Source organism: Galeopterus variegatus, unplaced genomic scaffold (genome assembly GCF_000696425.1).
Source record: "Galeopterus variegatus unplaced genomic scaffold, G_variegatus-3.0.2 Scaffold1841, whole genome shotgun sequence".
NCBI lineage: Eukaryota > Metazoa > Chordata > Mammalia > Dermoptera > Cynocephalidae > Galeopterus > Galeopterus variegatus.
Window position 1 is genome coordinate 254,207 of NW_007727952.1, and position 21,878 is coordinate 276,084.

Sequence of the window (21,878 nt, forward strand, 5' to 3'; positions counted from 1 at the left end):
CATGTACATGGCACACATTTGTTTTAAATAGTACAAAGAGTCAAGCGTCAGTGCCCTCCCACCCTGGTCTGAGTGCCAGCGTGGTTTTGGAGAAGTTTTTCCTCCAGACAGCAGGTGGCGCTCAACTCAGAGAATTAGAAAAAGGGAACCTGAGGAGTTACTTAACTCATTTCCAGTAACTTCTCCGCCCTCCCTGCCCCACAGGGCCTTCTCCTGTGCCCTGGCCTGGCCCAAGTCCTCTGGCAGCTCCCAGATGTCCGGTTCCAGATGCCTGGTCCCAGAGAGGGGGAACTCTCTCTGGAGAAGCCCCCACTGCACAAGCTGCCCAGGCAAGATGTGAGTGTGCCCCGTGGAGAGCCAGAGGAGGAAAGGTGGGGAGAGGGGAGAGTGGGGCACGTGCATGGCGTGTGCACTCACACAACACGCACGCGCATGGCGGTAATGCGGACCAGTCCTGGAGTTCGCCTGTGGCCTCTAGCAGCCTTCCCTGGGGGTGGTCCTGCTCGGTGCTCTGAGCCGGAAAAATTTTAAATGTCCCGCATTTGTACCACTATTGCTCCCTCAGATCCCGGGGTCGGGTGGGAGTTGCTGAAGCTGAAAGCAACCCTCAACTTTGGATGAGAGTCTCCAGGGAGATGAGCAATGATGATGTCCTCAAAGGGTGGAGGACTTGGTCCTAGGCCTCGGCCCTAGAGCTCAGGCTGTGGGCATTGGGGTGCGGGAGGGGCAGGAAGGGAGCGGGAAGGAGGTGCCCAGGCCTCAGGCGCTGAGGCCACAGCTGCTGGCCCCTGCCTTTACCAGGCCTCTCGATCCCCAGCATCGCCTGCCCGACTCCTCAGTATCACAGGCCTCACCCTGCCCTTCCTTCATAGGTGGTGGCTGCTCCTCTGGGGAGTCCTCCAGGCTTGCCCCACACAGGGCTCGGTCCTCTTGGCCCAGCGGCTACCCCAGCAGCTGACATCCCCTGGGTACCCGGAGCCATATCTCAAAGGCCAGGAGGGCACCACCGACATCCAGGCTCCAGAGGGCTTTGTTGTGAGGCTCGTCTTCCAGGATTTCTACCTGGAGCCATCCCAGAACTGTGAAGGAGACTCTGTCACAGTGAGCTGGGGGGAGCCCTGCAGGGACTCTGGGGAGGGGGCCTCCCAGGGACATGGAAAGTGGCTTCACCCTAAATCGCCCATCTAGAGGAGGGATGGAGAGCACAAGTCCAGGGCACTGGGGCCCAGCTTACCTGGGGGCAATGGTCTGTCCAGTTCAGGGCACAGCCTCCCACCACCATCTCTGTCCCTAGCTACCACCTGGGCCCCACAGAGCAAAAGAGACAGCAGCAGGACAGGCAGATATTGCAGATCTATATGGTAAAAGGTCAGGGACTCACACATCAGCTGCTAAAAATAAGTCATCTCACATTGTTGAGTGTCTGCTCTGTCAGGTTAGGAAGCTGGGCATAAATAGTAATAAAAGATTAAGTAACCGTTCAGTTTACCTTAGAGGAACTCCCACAAAACTTCATATGACAAGGGCATTATTCCGAACAAGGACATTTTTAAAAAGCACTTGACGTTATTTTTGGTTTAAATTTATATCAAAATAAGACATGCACATAACTCTTTTAAAAATCAGAGTACCCCAAAGCTTATAATGAAAAACAGCAGTCTCCATTCCTCCCCACCCTGATTGTTGCTCCCCAAGGCAATAATTTCCAATTCATGTAGCTGTTTCATCTGGTATTTACCTTCATGTGTATAAACAACATGCTTATTCTATTATTTATTTTTCATATTTTCTACTAACTTCTGACTATAGAAGATGAAGGCTAGCCATCTGTTTCCACCACTCACTTTCCCCTCCCCCATCCTCCCAGTTTACCTACATTATCATTTTTAGTTAAATGTATATTCATGATTTACATTATTATGACTGTAAAGTATTCACCTCTGAACACATGGTATACAGTAATTATATTTCCTTCCTTCTCCAACTTTTGGCTTTCCCAGGAGTCAATAATTACATGGAGTTCTTTGGGAAGTTTTGTTTGTTTTTGTTTTGATTTTTAATTTGCTTAGTTCTCTCTGTAGCTACACTCCCCATGCTCTTGGCCAGGAGTGTAAATCCTCCTGAGTATGTCCCAATACTTATACTCAAGCACAATTTCAATCTGTCAGTCCTCTTTTTTGTTGGTGATGCCCCTTCTGAAGATCTCTTTATGATTCATTTCCACGGTCTGAGTTCTTTGCTCTCTAAGCCTTCACACATTCTGGAAGTTCCTTTCTCCCTTATTCTGGGGGTCTCCTTGACCTGTCCTATGCTGGACCCGAATCCCATATCTTTCTCTTTCTTGGTTTACTCCCTCATTCTGGAGGAGCACATTCTCCAACAGCTTCCTTAGAAAGGGTATGTTAGGCTAAATTTTAGAGGCTCTTACATGTCCCTGAGTGTCTTAGTTCTACCCTTACAGTTGATGGATAGTTTATCTGGGTATAGCATTCTGATTGGAGCCCTTTTCTCCCAGAATTTTGGTGGTATTATCTTCTAGCTCTAGTATGGTTAAGAAATATAATGCCATTGTTATTACTGACACTTACTTTTTTCTCTCTAGAACTTTTGGGATATTTTCCTTATTACCAGTATTCTGAACTTCCATTGTGATGTGCCTTGATGCAGGTGGTTTTTCCACTGGTTGGACAGGTTATTTTAATCTAGAGACTCTTTTAATCTAGTCCTTCGATTCTGAGAACATTATTGTATTATTTCTTTAATAATTTCCAAACACCTGCTTTCTTTATTTTCTCTTTCTAGAACTCCTTTTTTTTTTTTTTTTTCCAGCCAGCTGGTATGGGGATCTGAACCCTTGACCTTGGTGTTAGTCGCAACACTGTGCTCTAACCAACTTTTATCTAACTGACCAGCCCTCTTTCTGTGTTCTGGACTGATGTCCTAGTTTTGTTCTCTGTTCTCTGTTCTCATCTATTTTCCATCTCTTTGTCTTTTGCTATACTTTGTGAGAGATTTCATCATCTTTAAATCCCAGTGGTTTCTTTCTGCTGATGTATTATTTCATTTCTAAGGGCTCATTCTTATTTTCTAAATGTGCCTTTTTATAGAATATTGTTCTTGTTTTATAGATGCAATATCTAGTCTTTTCCTTCTATTTGGATTATATTTCAATGTACCTTCTGTTCCCTATATTATCTGTACTTCATCTAAGTTCCTTTTTACTGTTTGCTTTGGTCTGTTCTTTTCATGTTAGAGACTTTCCTACAATGTCTGATCATCTTGGCTGTTCATTCATATTTAAGAGTGAAGCTAAAATGCTGATTGAAAGTTCTGTGTGGATAGCTAAATGTCAAATGACAGGTTTGAAAATAGGGTTATATGGGCTGGCCTGTGGCTTACTCGGTAGAGTGCGGTGCTGATAACACCAAGGCCCCGGGTTCGGATCCCATATAGGGATGGCCGGTTAGCTCACTGGCTGAGCGTGGTGCTGACAACACCAAGTCGAGGGTTAAGATCCCCTTACCGGTCATCTTTTAAAAAAAAAAAAAAAAAAAGAAAATAGGGTTATCAACAGGGTGACCTAAATGTGCTATTGGGGACTTCCCACATGTCAGTATGTAATAGTGTTTTATTTGGGGACAGCCAGACTCTCCAGAGAGGACTCCTCCGGTCTCCTGCTCCAGGCTCCCAGCATTCTGGTAAACAAGTTGGGGACAGGGTTTGGGGGAGGGAGGTGTATCTCACTGCTTGATAGGTAGACTTTCACTGAATCCGTTTTCAGCACTGGCATTGACCTTCTCTGTCAAGTGTGTCTAGGGACCCCGAGTCCAGGGTTTCTGGTTCAAGCTCAGGTCTTCTGCCAGGTGGACCAAGGGAGTTACCTTGATACACAGGTGGCAAGAGGATCCAGGATTCTGAGGTCTCCCAACATAGGTTTTGTCTGTCGTCCCCTTGTCAGCTCTTCCCTCATGCTTATCCTCGGGGTCCCCCAATTTCTGACACTTTCCAGTGTTCTGTGATGAGAACCTGCCTGCTTTATTCAGGCTCCCACCTTCACAGGCTCACTGCCACTGTCTTCCTCCATTTTTTCTTCCAAAATGTTAACACTTGTCATCTTCTCTCACTTTTTTGTCCTTTATTATGTATATTGCTGTCAGTTTAGTGGGGTTTGAGGTGGAAGAAGAGATAATAAATGCCCGTATTTATTGCTTCAGATTTAACCAGTCAGAACTATGCTTTATTCAGTTCAGCCCATGAGCCTTGTTCCTCTTAAATCATGGGGAAAAAAAAACCTTTTTAAAAAATGTTTATTGAATCAAAATTGATTATACATATTTTTGGGTTTCAACATTGAGATATGTGGATCAAATCAATATTACTAGTATATATATTGTTACAAATTGTAATTATTCTTTATGCCCCTTGTCCAATCCCGCCCCATCCCCCTTTCTCTCCCCCTCCCCACTCTAATCACCCTAGATTTCTTCTCTCCCTCTGAAAGAATAATGGTTACTCTGTTAATCTGCTGCCCAAATGGTCTGTCCAATGCTGAGAGGCGTGATCAGTCCCCCGATACTATCATAGAGCAGATGTCTCTTCCGTCATCCTCTTCTTTTCTTTATTTCTGCTGGTGACTCTCCTTGTGTCAACTCACTCCAGTGGCTGTGGACCATCTGTGTGGTTGTGGCATCTAGCCACCTTCGCTGCAGTCATGGTTATCGTGGTGGCTGTGGGTGGGCCACCCACACAGAGAAGATGTTTTTAGCCTTCTCCGTGGTGCTGGCAGTGTGCCTGGTTGTGGAGAATGTCCGATCCTCAGTTCCATGCCCCGGGTCTCTGAGTGGGTCCCGAGGTGCTGGCATGGTGTACCTGGTTGTGGGAGGGGGTTTCGGTCCCCTTCTCCATGCCCCGGATCCCAGGGCAGGCCCCGAGGTGCTGGCACCGTGTGGGAGGTCATGGAAAATTTTAATCCCAGCTTAACTCTTTCCTGTCATTGAGGGAGTTCAAGTTCAGGAATAGGATTCCCTCCTCTTGGCCAAGTCACACACACACCTCAAATGTAGAATTTATCACACTAAAGTCTAGTTCAATTTTTACTTGTCAGTATCCTTGGCCAGACTGTGGGCTCATCAGTAAGAGAAGTATGCCTTAGTCATATCTGGGTCCCCAGCAGCTAGTAAAGTATTGCAGACATAGTACATAATCACCACATGTTTACGGAAGGAATAAATGGAAGAATGAATGAAATCCAAGCTTGCTGTGTGTGCAGGACCCACAACAGAGTGAGGTGAATGAGCAGGTGCTTAGCATCATGCTCGCCACTGCTGTTACAGCAGATACCGGAGAACACCCCAGGATATGATGTTGCCCTGGCTGGAAGAGGCCTCACAGACCATTTTATAGGAAAGTAAACTGAGATCCCAAGTGGTTAAGAAACTCCCTCAGGTCACACAGGGAGTTAGGAGCAAAGTCTGAAATTTAATGCAGGTCCTATGACTCCCAGTCTTGTATTCATTCTCCTTTATTAGTTAGAATCCTAAGTGATTTTATTTAGCTAACAACTCATGAGAATGGGTAAAAAGAAAACTGGAGGGTTTTACAACCAAGGAGATCAGTCGAGGACAGTTTCCTATATACCAAAATGCTTCTTCCTCAAGAGGCAGGTCTCTTACATGTGGAGAGCTACAATTGTCGATGTTCTAAGGAAAAGATCAGTATTGGGACATGTCATAGCAGGACAGGCTTGATGGAGCCTTGAAGGAATTTGAGACGTGTGGAGAGTGAGGGAATGGAGAGCTGGCAAGAACCCAGGGCAGTGGATCAGTACGAAAGTCAGAAATGAAACGTGCTGAGCGGTGACCTGTGTGCCCAGAACAGGTGAAGCATGAAGCCTGGGCCCGGGGAACTCCCTCCAAGTCGTTCTTTCCCTGGGGTGAGGAACCCACAGGAAAAGGATTTCAGCTAGGGGTGAAGCAGTCAGAAGGAGACTGAAACAGACAACTTGCTTTAAGAACTTAACCAAGTTAAGCGACATCCAGTGTACCCATGCTGTGTACATTTTGTGTCCTTAGATTCCCACCCATTGCGAGGGCTTCATTTACAGATCATGGGGAAAGAGGAGGGGCACCCCAAAAGAAGAAGAAAGGGCAGGAACCCCAGAGTCTCAGTCTTTGCAGAGGGTCTTATTGCTTTACAGATGTTGGCCATGGAAAGTTACTCAGAGAAGTAGAAGGTGATGGCTGGGGGTGGGGGCAGGGGGAGAAGCTGAGTGGGAGGGATTCGCATCTGCATAGTTGCTGGGTCAAAGCCGAGGTGCTACAGGCACCATGTGGGCATCAGGGACTCAGTGCTGAGCAGAACAGATGCGGCCCCTGCCTTCTGAGAACTTCCAACCCAGTGACTATTGTGGGAGCCGTGGGGTGCTCAGGAACTTCTTGAAGAAGGAACACGTGGTGCGTTTTATGAGATAATGATAGTAGGCTAGAGATATTCTAGCATGTGGTCATGTCTGGAAGAAACTTGCAGTCAGTAATGGAACAGGAAGCTTGAGGAAGGCTCCGCGAAGTGAGCACCCCAAGCCCCAGAGTTGTGCAGACCTTCTAGACAGTGCTGGAGTCGCGCCAAGGATATGCCCCTATGACCACCCCAGATTCACCCCACACCTTCCCGCCCCCTCACTCTGTCTCCCCCTTTCAGATCTCAGCCAGTGGGATGGATCCGTGCCGGTTCTGTGGTCAGCAGGGCTCCTCTCTAGGCAGCCCTCCTGGCCAGAGGGAGTTTGTGTCCTCAGGGAGGAGTTTGCGGCTGACCTTCCACGCACACTCCTCTTCCGAGGACAAGGCCACCCACCTCCACAAGAGCTTCCTGGCCTTCTATCAAGCTGTGGGTGAGTGTCCCTCCTGGGGGTGCCAGGAAGGAGCCTCCGCCCCAAGCCATGGCCCCTGGTATCTTGAAGCCACAAGTGGAAGCTTGAGTGACAGCTGAGGCGGGGGGATTCAGGGACACCTGGGCCCAACCCCTTCCCTGTCCCAGCCCTGTCCCAGCCTTGACCTTGCTGGTGAGCAGCCCAAGTAAGGGGCAGCCATTGCCCAGCTCTAGCAGTTATTTCCAGGCAGATCAACAGGCCCAGTGTTTGTGGATCATCTCATTTTTCAAGAGAAACCAAAATTTCAGATTTTAAAGTGAAATTCTAGACTTTTAAATGATGACAGACTTTTTTTTTTTGAAAGATAACACATGCACAAGATAAAAATTTCAAAAAAAGAAAAAAGACAGCATGGTAAGAAAGTGAGTCTTTCTGTGATCGCTGGTCCTTAGTCCCTGGTACCCTTCCCAGAAGCAGCCCTGTTCTCCATTTCCTGGGTATTCTTCCAAGGACATTCTATACCATTAGAAGATAAATTGTGTGTGTGTGTTGCATGTTATACGCAATGTCCTAAACTTGGCACTTTTTCACTCAGTGATCTGTCTTAAAGACCATCCCATATTCATACGGTTAGCGTTGACTCCTGCTTTTGTAATGACCACATAGTATCATTGATTGATGAACATATGTATTTAATTGTTCCTCCACTGAGGATATCCTTGCATATACATCTTTGAACACATGTGTGAGAATATCTTTAGGATAAATTCTTAGAAATAAAAATGCTAGGTTAAAAGATATTTGCATTTGTAATTTTGATATTGCTAAATTTCCCTCCAAAAAGGTTTTGCTAATTTACATTCCAACCACCATGTGTTAATTCTTATCACAATTATTTTCACCCTCTTTGAGTGTTGACCATCTGATCTGTGAATACTAGTTGAAATGTTTTGTTTTGCTTTTTGCAGCTGGCCAGTGCAGGGATAGAAACCTGGACCTAGGTGTTCTCAGCTCCACACTCTAAACAAATGAGTTACTGGGCCAGCCGGTGGCTCACTTGGGTGAGCGTGGTGCTGACAACACCAAGTCAAGAGTTAAGATCCCCTTACCGGTCATCTTTTTAAAAAAAATTAAATAAATAAATAAATAAATAAATAAATAAAATAATAAAATAATAAAATAATAAAATGAGCTACAAATTAAAAAAAACAAAAACAAAAACAAAAAACCCAGCATGCAGGTCAAGCTAATATAGCCATGGGCCAAAATCAGCCCCTGGGTTGCCAGATATTAAGTCTGTGTGAGGCCTAACGACTGCTGTTTGCCTATAGCTGTGAATGGTAGTCAGTCTACCAGCCATGCCAGTGGGGGCGCTGAGGCTGTCAACACCCCTGGAGACCACCCCTCCAAGAACTGCTGCCAGGAACCCTATTATCAGGCAGTGCCAGCAGGTGAGTCTCCACCTGCTGAGGAAGTGGCTTCCATCTGCCTCAATCCCACCAGAGGCCTGAGGCCCTCTGAGTACCTGGTCTGTTAGCCCAGCACCTTCCAGTTCTGAGTATGTTTCTTTGCCTCCCCTGTTTTGCTCCTCAGGGACACTCACCTGCACAGCTCAGGGGACCTGGAAAGACAGACAGGATGGGCCGGAGATTCCTCATTGTGTGCCTGGTGAGTAGCTACCTGCGCAGTGCTGCTTTTATGGCCACTCCCCAGCAAGCCTCAGCTGTAACTGGGAGCGATGGGACACAGACGGTTCAAGGAAAGCCTTAGAATAGAAAGGGAAGATAAAAGCAGATGAGGGAAAAAGGTGATCAAGAAGGCGCAGAAAAGAAGAGGCAAGGAGCTCGTCCCTTATTCCTCAAGGGTCAAGATATGTCTAAAAAAATCAAAGCATGGAGGAAATCAACCTGATGGACAAGTTAAGGGGGAAGAGGGACAGAGGGGTTGGAATAGGAGAAAACCCTGTCTTCATATGGTGTGTTTTAAGCATAAACAGACAGGCTCTCTGTCCCCAAAATATCCCCTTACCTAGATGCCACACAATAAAAAAATTTTTTATTGAGATAAAATTTACATAACATAAAATTCATCATTTTAACCACTTTAAAATATACAATTCAGGGCTGGCCTGTGGCTCACTCGGGAGAGTGTGGTGCTCATAACACCAAGGCCACGGGTTCGGATCCCATATAGGGATGGCCGGTTCGCTCACTGGGTGAGCGTGGTGCTGACAACACCAAGTCAAGGGTTAAGATCCCCTTACCGGTCATCTTTTTAAAAAAAAAAAAAAATATATATATATATATATACAATTCAGTAAGTTTTAGTGTATTCACAATGTTGTGAAACCATTACTACTAATTCTGGAACATTTCCATCACCCCCCAAAAAAGCCCCCAGTACCTCCAATTCTCCCTCGTCACCTCCTGGCAAACCACTTGTATTTTCTGTTTCTATGGATTTGCCTGTTCTGGACGTTTCATATAAATGGAATCATACAGTATGTGGCCTTTTATGTCCAGCTTCTTTCACTTAGCATAATGTTTTCAAGGTTCTTCCACATTAGAACGTGTGTCAGTAGTTCACTCTCTCTCATGGCTGAGTGATACTCCTTTGTATGGTGATACCACATTTTGTCTGTTCACCAGGTGATGGACATTTGGGTTGTTTCTCCTTCTTGCCTATTATGAATAGTGCTGCTGTGAGCATTTGTGTACAAGTTTTTGTACGAAAACATGTTTCCAGATCTCTTGGGTATGTACTTAGGAATAGAACTGCTGGCTCATGTGGTGATTCTATGTTTAACTTTTTGAGGAACCACCAAACTGTTTTCTGCAGCGGCTGCACCATTTTTCATCTCACCAGCAACATATGAGGGTTCATGGCCACCATTTTTGAAATCCACGTTTTTTAGTCAAAGCATTGCCTCCCTAACCCAATCTGATCCACAGAAAACTCTAGGGGAGGCCCGAAGGCTCATCATGCTCTGGGAGCGGGTTGGAGGGCGAGTGGGAGATGTCACAAATGAGGACGGGACACAGAAACAGAGGCATTAGGCACTGGAGACAAACTCTGCTTGCAGTATGATTTGGCCAGGGGGATGCTCCCAGCATGAGTCTAAAGGAATGGCTTAAAGACATGGCTGAGGCGGCGGGAGGGAGAGCCCCACAGAGCCAGTCCCAAACATGTGCTCGTCCCTGTCCTCCACCCCTCAGTCCACTGTCCTGAGTCCCGGCCAGGGTATGTGCCCAATAGCATTGGAATTGATTTGCTTCTCACGCCTGCCATGTGGTCTCCACCTGTGCATCTGCATCAGTGTGAGAGCCCTGACCCCACGCAGAGCCACACCTGGGACCTTCCTCAGGCTCCCTGCCCAGCACTGCACAGGAGGAGGTGTGCAACCCAAGTGTCTTGGTGCAGCTGCCAGCTGCTCACACTTACCTCTCCTCTCTCCCAGTCTGTGGACGGCCAGTCACACCCATTGCCCAGAACCAGAAGACCCTTGGTTCTTCCAGAGCCAAGTTGGGCAACTTCCCCTGGCAAGCCTTCACCAACATCTACGGTCGCGGGGGTGGGGCCCTACTGGGCGACAGATGGATCCTCACCGCCGCCCACACCATCTACCCCAAGGACGGCATCTTTCTCGGGAAGAACCGGAGTGTGGATGTGTTCCTGGGCCACACAGACATAGAGGAGATGCTGAAACTGGGAAAATACCCTGTCCGCCGTGTCGTTGTGCACCCAGACTACCGTCAGAATGAGTCCCACAACTTCAACGGGGACATCGCCCTCCTGGAGCTCCAGCACAGGGTCTCCCTGGGCCCCAACCTCCTCCCTGTCTGTCTGCCCGACAACGAGACCCTCTATCTCAGTGGCTTGCTGGGCTATGTCAGTGGGTTTGGCATGGAGATGGGCTGGTTCACTACTAAGCTGAAATACTCAGGGTTCCCCGTAGCCACGAGGAAGGACTGTGAGGCCTGGCTCCGAGAGAGGCAGAGGACTGAGGTGTTTTCTGACAACATGTTCTGTGTAGGGGACAAGATGTGGAAGCATAGTGTCTGCCAGGGGGACAGTGGTAGCGTCTACGTGGTATGGGACAATCATTCCCGTCGCTGGGTGGCCACAGGCATCGTATCCTGGGGCATCGGGTGTGGCGAGGGCTATGACTTCTACACCAAAGTGCTCAACTATGTGGACTGGATCAAGGGAGTGATGGACGGCAAGGACGGACCCTGGGGCTCCTGACTAGCACTGCAGAGGCTTCAGTTGAGAGAGGGTTGGGAGCAAGGACTGAGCCCTGGGAAGGGGACAGGGAGTCCCTATTGAAGTCACTGATGCTGCAGGCCACTGTGCAAGAGAAGTCCACCTCCCCTCAGGCCCACTCCGCCCCAGATGGGAAGCGGCGCCCCAGCTGCCTTGTCCTGGCCCTCTGTCTTCCTGCGCGTTTGCACCACGCCCAGGGCAGCCCCTGCAGCTCAGCAACTTTCACTTCTGAAGCAAAGCACCCTTTCCCCCCAAAGTATACTGCTTTGACATGTTTTAAGATGGCTAATTCAGAGGGACTGGAAAAACGAGAATATCTACGAGGCTGCCTTTTGTGGAAGAAATTTGCCTCTATAGGGAAGAAAATACGCATTGGTGAAGGCCGCCCTTTGTGTAAGGTCTGTTCTTTCTGAGGGCAGCTGTGGGGATACCTGAGATAGTTTCATCTGCATAATGAGACAGTCTTGGCTTGACTTTTGCCTTTCTTCCTGCACCTGTGATGCCACCTCCCCCAGGGCTCAGAGAGTCATGGTCCCAGGCCATTGTTCTTTGGGCTCATTCATTTGTCCTGAAAATCATTACTCATATCTCCTCTCACCCCTGTGAAGACTGTGTACAGCTTCTGGACGCATCAAGTTATTGGGCAATCACTGTCCTGCGATTCCCTCATGCAATGTTAAATAAAATGAAAGTTAATGTTAATAAAAATGCAATTCCCCCTCCCAATGTTAAATAAAAATTTGTTATGCCCTTTCTCCTACTGTTCTGAATCTTGTCAGTTGATTTTTGGTTAACCTTCAGAGGGCAAGGGGGAAGTTTTCCCTTAGCTGCTACACGCTGGAGGTCTTTTGAACCCCCCTCACCCACTTTATCTGCACTCACCTGTGGAAGACTCACCTTCTCACCCCCTGTTCAAATGGAGTATGGATGAAGGGGTCGTAATTGCATTTCGTTTCTGAAACATTGCAAAGACCCTTTGTCAGCCTTCAGATATTCAAGCTGTTGCCTTTGCCACCTTCCACAACTCCAAGATGCAACTGTAGTGACAGCTCCTCTTTTGTTTGACGCCTTCTGTACGCCAGGTGCTTCACACGTTATTTCACTTAATTCTCACACCATGTTTGCAAAGGATATGTTATTGTCCACGTTTTACAAATGAGGAAACTGAAGCTCAGGAAGATCAAGTGACTTGCCCAAGTCCCATAGCTGGTGTGTGATTGCAAAGGCCGTGTCCCTCCCAGTAGGCCATGATACCTGTCTGTTGTCCTCAAGGCCTACTGTATCACCCACTTCCCCGGTCCAGTCCCCACATCTTTACAGATTCTCCCTCCCTGGGAATTCCTGCTTCTGTGAAGAAGGCACCACCTGGCTCACCGTCCTGCTGGCCCCAACTCCTGTGGACACCTAGGTGAGTGCAGCACTGGACTGGAAGTCCCTGCCGACACCCAGTCCCTGCCCCCGTCATCGAGAGCACTGCTGCACCTCAGAAGACCAACTCTTTAATTTTTAGTAAAGATTTGAGGTGGTTTACAGTGAAAGACACAAATAAAATACAACTTTTCAATGGAATTAGAATAACATAAAACAGAAGAGCAAATTTATTAGCTTTGAGAGTCAAGTCGCTGGGGCTGGCCAATTAGCCCAGCTGGTTAGAGCACAGTGACATAACACCAATCAAGTGTTCAGACCCCACACCAGCCAGCCGCCAAAAAAGAAGAGTCAAGTTGCTATACGGTCAGAGGTTCAGTATGTCTCTGAAAAGTAGCAAGGCTCAAAGTTGTATTTACATGTGGTTACTTGTATTTTTTAAATGTATACACAGACTGCACTTAATATTATTTGGTTGAATTTGTTCAGTATAAGCTCGTTCTTGTGAAAAATTAAATAAATATTTCTCCTACCTTAAAAAATTAAAAAAATAAATGTATACACAATACACAAGACTATTTAAAATTCTCTCAAAATACTAAACAGGTTGTTTTAGGTGGTAAGATTTTGGATGTTTGGCTTTCCTCTATTCTTCCCTATTTGCTAAATTTTACTTAATGAGCATTATCGTTTATTTAATTTATTTTTATTATTGAAAAAATGATGTTTCTCCCTGCCAAGGCAAAAAAGATATACCCATATCTATATATGTGTATCTAGATCTAGATCTAGATATAGATGATCTAGAACTTGAGATTCAGATGATGAGATAGAGATAGAAGTCCAGAGGAAAACCTGTCATTACTTTGAGAAACTTTCTTCTGCCCAGAATCATATCCTAAGAGGAATGAACAATATAACAGTGTCTTCAATACTGGTTTTAAAACAAATCAGGAGCAATCTTCATATGGCTGTTTCTTCTTTCTATTCTTGGTATAAGTCAAGGGTATAAGAAAGGTGTAAGAAAGCGTTATTTTGAATGGTTGGGCAGAGTGGAGGTAGGTCTGGGCCTGAGCTAATTAGGTCCAGGTTTGCCACTTTCCAGTTACATTGCATGAAACCAGGACAGAATTCACAGTCCCCAGGAGAGCTTCAGCTAAGACTTACCTTCTTGGACCACCTCCTCCTTAGCAGTCCATCTGCCCCTGTTATGAACTTGCAACACACACACACACACACACACACACAAGCACACACACGCACACACACACTCTCTCACAAGCACACACATGCACACACACAAGCACACACATGCACACACACGCACACACACAAACACACACACACACTCTCACAAGCACACACGCGCACACACACACAAACACACACACACCCACACACTCACACACTCTCACACACACACACACTCACACACACACACACACACTGCTGTTAGGATGCTAATGCTCAGTTTGCTAGACAAGATTCCCACTCCTTGTCTCCTGACCTGGTCCTTTTCCTTCTCCCTTATCTTTTCATCTTTCCTGACCCAACAAGGCCATGGATCATGTAATTAAATCATGGATCAGCCCGGCCATCAGACTGATTCCTCAGCTCCAACACAAAAGCCTGCCAGAGAAACCCTCCAAACCTTGGTTGATCTCGCATCTTCTGTGTGCCTGCTCTCTAAGTGCACTCAGTTAGAGATGATGACTTGGTCACCACCTAATGGGGAGCTACCCCATCTTCATGAGTCCCTGCGACCCATTGACTGGGAGGGTGCCTGGCACACTAAATAGGGAGCCCGTAAATGGATGAATGGGTGGGTGATGGGTGGAGGGATGGAGGGATTAATTTAATAAAGGAGATAAACAAAACAGCCCTGCTCTGCAGCCAGAGCATCTTGCAGGGTAAATAAAGTGCCACAGGGTACTTGAAGCCATGGAGACTTGGGGAAGAAAGGCTTCTGAAAAGAGTAAAATTTTAAAGCAGGATGTCATGGCCTGGTGGACAGGAGAGACAAGAGCCCCTACTCCCTCCCGGGGACCTGACTTCCTCTAGAAAAGACCAAGCCACTCTTGCTCTGCAGCCACACCCCTTGCTTAAGCCCTAGACAGTCGGATGGACCCGGAGGCTGAGGACGGGAGAGTGTTCCTGCCCTACTGCAGCTGCTCTGGCTTCTCAGGGAGCCAAGTTCACTGTCAGGCCTGAGTTCATTGAGGTGGCGAAGGAGGGCCTCAAAATCTAGTGCCGCTTTGGGTCACCCTGACATCGCAATGCCCATTCTAAGTCTAAGTGTCAGGCATGAGTAAATGAAGACCAGGGCCCCAACACAGCCAAACCCCATTCTCCTCGGTCCGTGCCCTCCTCTGCTCCACTCTGCCTGTCACTTCTTCCTGGTGTTGAATCCCGGGCCATTTTTGGACCAGGGCTCCTGGATGAACAAGGACAATGGAAAAGGGCAGTCCAGAAAAGGGAGTCCTCCGGACCTGTGACTTCCCATTGCCCTTTCGATAGGAACCTTGTAAGCACAGCAGCAGGAAAACCTCTGAAAAGGGAGAATTCTGATCAGATTTAGGAACCAAGGCATCTGGGCCTCCAACCAAAGGCTTCTTCGTCCCTAAAAATGCAGACCCCCGTCTCCTTAGCCCTTCCCCACATAGACCAGCAGGTGGCACCAGCAACAGGGATTTCAAAACCAAAACTAAAAGTGCAAACTCAGATTTTTTTGTTTGTTTATGCAAATAGTTCATTCCCTACAGCATTCCTCCGGGAATGGTGCCCTCCCCCACCTCCGGTCACTCCGTCCCCTTCCCTGCCCCGCATCACTCCCTCCACACGCGGTGCGTGAAGACACTGGCAGGGGAGCTGCGCATCCGAAACAGGGCCTGGAGAAATGTGAGTAAGGCTGGTGGGCACCGAGGAGGGAGGGAGAAGCCAGCGGGAGAAGCCCAGGCTCAGGAGGCAGTCATGCTCCAAATTTGTTCAGGGAAACGGGAACCCCTTTCCCCTCCCCACATACCTCATCTATTCCAATGTGCACACGAGCGTGCACACGCCAACACATACCCCCATCCCTCCTCCTGAGGACCAGAGGCGACCTTAGACATACGTAATGCCACATTCCCTTTCTTCCTTCAGGCCCATAGAGGGGGCAGCGAGGAAACAGGACCCCCTCTGCCCAGGAGGAGGATCCTCTGTGTGCATCTCCCAAATCCCACCAGGGTTTCTCCCAGAGGGCTTTGCTGAGCCTTCAGGAGCCCTTTCACAGAACCGTGGCTGGAAAACCCCAGCCTGTCCTAATCTGGGAAGGGGAGGGGAGGGATGGGGGGAGGCAGAGGGGAGGCTGGGGAGGGAGTTAGATGGGAGCATGCTGACCTCTGGACTGGACACTGCCCTGGGGAGTGATATCCGCTGCTGCAGCTGCAAAGGTCAGCCTCCCCCCGCACCCACCGCCACCAAGTACATCTCTGCGAGGTCCAGAATGGGCAGAGAGGAGAATGCCCCGCCCCGGCCACCGCCCAAACAGCAAGGGTGCTGCACCCCTCCAGCCCCGCAGACACCCTCTTTCTTTTTGGCAGGTTGCTCTTCTGCCTCCTGGTGTCGGCCCTGTTCTGCAGGGTGGGAGGCTCCATCCCCATCCCTCCGCAGCTCTTTGGGGAGGTGATGTCCCCTCTGTACCCCAAGCCTTACCCCAACAACTTTGAGACAACCACTGTGATCACAGTCCCCACGGGATACAGGGTGAAGCTCGTCTTCTGGCAGTTTGACCTGGAGCCTTCTGAAGGCTGTTACTATGACTTTGTCAAGGTACGGGGCAGGCTGGGTGGACAGAGGGGAGAAAAGGCTGGGCCACTCTGGAACCCGAGGCTGGTGCTCTGACCTCCCTGGACAGCACGCTCAGCCCTAGACATAGCCCCAGACCTGTGAGAGCTGGTGGCCAAGTTGAGTCCTGAGAGCCAGGCGGTAACAAGGACAGGGTGCCCACCGGTTTTAGAGGCCCTCCGTGAGCACTGAGGAGGGAAAATACAGGCCATGCCCTCAGAAAGTCCACTGTCTACAGGAGTCAGAAAAACCTACCCCATCCACTGACTAATTGAGAGTCTTTGGGAAACTGTTGTGCCTCAGTTTCCCTGTTTCCATGGAGAATATCTCCAGGGCTGCCTGCCTCAACAGGAACACAGGAATATGAGGAAGAGAGACGTGTGTGCTCGCAGCTGGAGCACGGCCTCCAGCAAGGAGAGTGGGCTCAGTCCCCTCATCTCTGTGACAACCAAGGGTACCGTTCTGGTCCTGTCTTTCCATATCCAATAAAGATGAGACTCAGGAGTCAAGCCGAGCCTGTGAATGTCCAATAACAACCATTAGCAGGAGCCCCCCCTGGAGGTTATGGGAGAATGACATGAAAACGGCACATCTTCCCAGCCCAGAGCATGGGGCAAGTCCGCAGCGTGGGGGCACTTGGTGCAGGGACAGTGAGAATGCAGGAGGCTCCCAGTCAGCTGAGTGTGTCAGGAGGCTCAGCTGGGCACGAATGGCTTGAATAAGGTGAGGCAGACTAAGAAGACAGGAAATGAAGTGGCCAGTCCAGGCTCTAGGAAAGAAGGAAGGAATGTGAAGGCTGGGTAGAGACCACCAGCACTCCAGGGGAAGGACACGGAGGAGGCAGGAATGAAGAGAGATCCGAAAGCTGCTGGGGGAGACGGGACAGGGAAGGGGTGATGTAGCAGGTACAGGACAATGTGCAAAGAGTTGGTCAATGGGAGACTTGGGAGGGTGGACAGAAGTCACCTGGGGAAGTTTGCAACCGCCAGAGCCCAGCAGGTAGTGGCCAGTGGGAGCCACTGCAGGGCATGATTCACACTGGGGCAAGAGAGGGAGGACCTTTGTGGCCTGCCCCATGGGACACAACTCCTCATCATGTCTTCTTCCAATACCTTTCCTTCCTCCACCAGATCTCTGCTGATAAGAAAACCCTGGGGAGGTTCTGTGGGCAACTGGGGTCCCCACTGGGCAACCCCCCGGGAAAGAAGGAATTTCTGTCCCAAGGGAACAAGATGCTGCTGACCTTCCACACGGACTTCTCCAATGAGGAGAATGGGACCATCATGTTCTACAAGGGCTTCCTGGCCTACTACCAAGCTGTGGGTGAGTGCCCCCTGGAAGGAGCCCTTTTTGGCCTCAGCCATATTGGATGAGGGCCAGAAAAGGGGAATCTTGAATCTAAAGAAGCCGAAAGCCTGGCTTTCCTTGTTCCTCTCCTCAAAGGAGCTTTGTCCAGAAGAGGACTGAAAACCTGAGCTCTGTCCCCACTGGGAAGCTCCCAGAGAGCATGAGAGAGGCCAGGTGGTCCAGGAGCTGACTTTGTCTTAGGCCTCTGATGAGGGACCTTTCTGAGACCAGAGTCCCTACAGAAATCTCCTAGCAGGAATGTAACCCTTGTTTCCTCAATCCCTTCCAGACCTCGATGAATGTGCTTCCCAGCACAACTTAGTTAAGGAGGACCCCCAGCCCCAGTGCCAGCACCTGTGTCACAACTACGTTGGCGGCTACTTCTGTTCCTGCCGTGCAGGCTATGCGCTTCAGAAAGACAGGCATTCCTGCCAGCGTGAGTCGGGGTGGGTGCGGCAGGGAGGCAGGGAACGAGCAGGGGCTTGCTGGGTCAGCCGGAGAGCCCCGGTGACCCGCTCCGGCTCTGCTCACAGCCGAGTGCAGCAGCGAGCTGTACACAGAGCCGACGGGCTACATCTCCAGCCTGGAGTACCCCCGGCCCTATCCCCCCAACCTGCGCTGCAACTACAGCATCCGGGTGGAGCGGGGCCTTACCCTCCACCTCAAGTTCCTGGAGCCTTTCGAGATTGATGACCACCAGCAAGTATACTGCCCCTATGACCAGCTGCAGGTACAGCCAGCCCACCCCCTGAGAGACCCCGTCCTCTCCTCCCCATCCCCGCTCGGTTCCTCTCGTCCCTACTTCCTCCTGGACCCTCTGGCCAACTGGGACGAGAACGACCAGCATCATGCATGGGCTGGGCGAGTTCTCACACAACTGGAAGGGGGTACTTTCCTTTTTCACCTTCAGCTGAAAACATATGCAAGGCAGGTTTCCACCACCAGCACCACCGGCACCACCAGCACCACCCTGGCCACCAGGCTGATACCCAGATGGCCCTGTGTAAAAACGTCCGAGCTGGAGAAATAATTCTCCCTCCTCCCCCACCAGATCTATGCCAACGGGAAGAACATTGGCGAGTTCTGTGGGAAGCAGAGGCCCCCCGACCTGGACACTAGCAGCAATGCTGTAGACCTGCTGTTCTTCACAGATGAGTCAGGGGACAGCCAGGGCTGGAAGCTGCGCTACACCACTGAAAGTAAGGTTGCCTGGGGGCCTCCCTTGCTGGCCAGCAATGTGGGGAAGCCGGGAAGAGGGAAGGACAGGCGGCTCTGAAATAAACCTGCCCTCTGGTCTCCCCACCAGTCATCAAGTGCCCCCAGCCCAAGACCCTAGATGAGTTTACCATCATCCAGGACCTGCAGCCTCAGTACCAGTTCCGTGACTACTTCATTGCCACCTGCAAGCAAGGCTACCAGCTTGTGGAGGTAATAGCCCGAGGATGAGGGGAGAGAGTTGGCCCAGAACCCCACAAGGAATTCAGATGAATGGGTCCACAGCGTCCTAGACTGGAATCATAGGTGTCTGAGCTAGAAGAGCCACCTGCTCCACCAGCTCTCAACGTGACTGCACATTAGAAACACATAGAGAGAAGGGAAAAAAAAGAAACACAGAGAGAGTTTACAAATTACTGATGTCTGGGTCCCCCTCTAGAGAGACTGATTCCATCTGTCTGGAGTGCAGCCTGGGCATCAGGGTTTTAATGCTACCCAATGTGCAGCCTCGTTTAAGAACTACTGACCTAGTCCAACAACTCATTGTAGAGTTAGGAACTGAAAAGGCAGGATGGACATGTAGTGACTTATCCAACATCATGTAGTGATTTTGTACAAGAGGGACTAGGACCCAAGTCTCCTGCCTCCTGCTCAAGGGCTCTTTTATGCACAATGGTGGTCTCACCCCAGGCCCACCTTCCTGTCCTCAGCTTTGCAGACTCAGGAAGGACCATGGTTTTATACACTGGCCGATCTCACAAAAGCTAGTAAACTAAAATGCTATTTTTTAAAAACATACAGTTGGACTTACCCCTGACCAGGGACCCGGAACAGGACATCCTATCCTTGTTCAATAGATCCATCGGGAAGACCGAATCAGAATCAGAGACCTATGGTGTGTCCTTAAGTAGTTGTTAATTCATTCAACAAACATTTGAAGTGTCTACTGTCAGGCAGCTTCCAGATGTGGGCGGTGAAACAGAAAGACGCATATTCATTCACACGGCCTTCATGGAGCTGATGAGAGTGCTTCAAAAAGTTCCTGGAAAGATTTGTACTGTCTTTTAATTCTGTTTTTCCACAAACTTATATTTTTGTTTGTTTTTTTGGTGGTTGGTTGGTACAGGGATCGAACCCTGGACCTTGGTGCTATCAGCACCATGTTCTAACCAAAATGAACCATCCAGCCAGCCCCCATGAACTTTCTGAAGTACCTGTTGGGTCAGGCCGAGTTAGCCTGATGAATTGCTCTTTGCTCCAAGATGCTTCCAGCAACATCATGAGGATTGTCGAGGGTCCTGGGTCCAGAAGACTAGAAACTAGCATGTCTGCTCATGTAACAGCCCTTCCTTGCCTACACCATAGCCCTTACCGTTGCATTTGTTACTCACATAGAATTTAAAGCAAGTCCCACTATTTCTCACATCGTCAACAGTTCACTCGCACATCCTGGTTCTCATACACATCCTCTTGCAATCTTTTCCATGGCTCACTCTCTGGAATGATTTTTGGTCTTAGTAAAACTCATTCATATTGTTCAATAACTTTTTATTTCAAAGAGTGCCATTTTCTGGTGTTTTTTTGGTTCTGTGACTCGGATATGAACATTTTCTGGTCTTGTCCCTGCAATCTATTCAACGACAACAGCACTTAGCAAACACTAGCATCCCGAGCACCTTTGAAAGGGGCTGGGTGGCACTCGTATTTTAGGAAAAGCCCTCCCCTTAAGAAAACTGTAAACTGGGAGAGCTGAGTGCTGCAGGCCTAGACCAGGAGGGTGCTGCAGAGGTAGAGAGACATGGTTCTGCTCCAGAGCAGTCTTCTGTTTCAATACAGAAAACACTCAGCCTGGCTTGTGGTTTTTTAAAATTACAAATTGTGGGGTTCAACTGGATCTCAATGGCAATAGGCAAGAGTCCAGAGAGAAGATCATTAGCCCTTGCTCTGACTTGCTGCGTGTGACTCAGTCTCCTGGCTGTAACTCTGGACTGAGAGGACAGGCGAGGGAGAAGGAAGAAGGAGCCACGTCACGGGGGCGCTGAGGCCTGAGAGCCTGAGACGTCTTTGTACTCACGACCCTGGCTGCGTGGGGAGGGCAGCAAGGGGAGTGCATAGCCTCCTGGTACTAACGGCACCTCTAACCTCGGCTCAAACAGGGGAACCAGGCTCTGCTCTCCTTCACGGCTGTCTGCCAGGATGATGGCACGTGGCATCGCGCCATGCCCAGGTGCAAGAGTAAGTCACAACTCAGGATGTGTCTGCCCCTGGGGGCATCCCACCCTCTAGCCTTGAGGACCCAAGAGACCCTCCCCCTGACTTGTCCTTTGAAGCCTGTGGCCTGTCTCAGGAACCTGTGAGCCCTCAGCTCAGCGGGATTGACAGGCTCTACCCAGAACTGAAGTTCACCCCATCCAACTGCTGGCCACTGGGAGAGTCCTCTCCACTGGCTGTATTTTTCTAAGGCTCTCAGCCTGTTCTGCGGGCACACCTCACATTCCCCACACAGAAGGTCCAATACAGCCATTCTCAGCTCTCACACTGCCCTGTGTTCTCTCCAAGTCAAGGACTGCGGGCAGCCCCGAAGCCTGCCTAATGGGGACTTCCAGTACAGCACCACACAGGGGCTGAACACCTACGAGGCCCGTATTCAGTACTCCTGCCATGAGCCGTACTACAAGATGCACACCAGAGCCGGCACCAGCGAGTCTGCACGAGGTAGAGATCCAAGAAAATGGCAGGCTTCTGCCTCCCATCTTCTTGGGACATCCTCTGACATTTCTTCCAATAGAATCCCTAGGAAATGTATATTAGAGTATCTGCCCAGGGCACCGGTTTCAGGGGCCTAAATTACAGTGCCAAGAGGAATCTAGTAGGTTTGAAGGAGGATGCACCTGGGCTGATGTAAAGAAAACTTGAATGTTATAAACAGTCAGCCCCATCTTACCATCACCACCACCACCACCACCAATCACCACCACCACCACCAGCACCACCA

General features: G+C 49.3%; 2 protein-coding genes across 2 annotated transcripts in view; both read left to right on the plus strand.

Moving 5' to 3' along the window:
• Positions 1 to 253: 253 nt before the first annotated feature.
• C1RL (complement component 1, r subcomponent-like) lies at positions 254 to 11,617 on the plus strand. Its single transcript, XM_008579250.1, has 6 exons — positions 254 to 336; positions 873 to 1,101; positions 6,697 to 6,886; positions 8,197 to 8,316; positions 8,459 to 8,533; positions 10,323 to 11,617. Exons 1-6 carry the CDS (start codon positions 254 to 256, stop codon positions 11,108 to 11,110), a joined length of 1,485 nt encoding a protein of 494 aa, XP_008577472.1. The 3' UTR covers positions 11,111 to 11,617.
• Positions 11,618 to 15,316: 3,699 nt separating this feature from the next.
• C1R (complement component 1, r subcomponent) overlaps positions 15,317 to 21,878 on the plus strand; it is an 11,455-nt gene continuing 4,893 nt past the window's right edge. Inside the window, exons 1-9 of the mRNA XM_008579251.1 lie at positions 15,317 to 15,394; positions 16,078 to 16,306; positions 17,452 to 17,644; positions 17,958 to 18,104; positions 18,202 to 18,398; positions 18,720 to 18,867; positions 18,975 to 19,096; positions 21,040 to 21,118; positions 21,443 to 21,598. Coding sequence (XP_008577473.1) covers positions 15,393 to 15,394; positions 16,078 to 16,306; positions 17,452 to 17,644; positions 17,958 to 18,104; positions 18,202 to 18,398; positions 18,720 to 18,867; positions 18,975 to 19,096; positions 21,040 to 21,118; positions 21,443 to 21,598 — 1,273 coding nt within the window. The 5' untranslated portion in view covers positions 15,317 to 15,392. The remainder of the gene's footprint in view (positions 15,395 to 16,077; positions 16,307 to 17,451; positions 17,645 to 17,957; positions 18,105 to 18,201; positions 18,399 to 18,719; positions 18,868 to 18,974; positions 19,097 to 21,039; positions 21,119 to 21,442; positions 21,599 to 21,878) is intronic.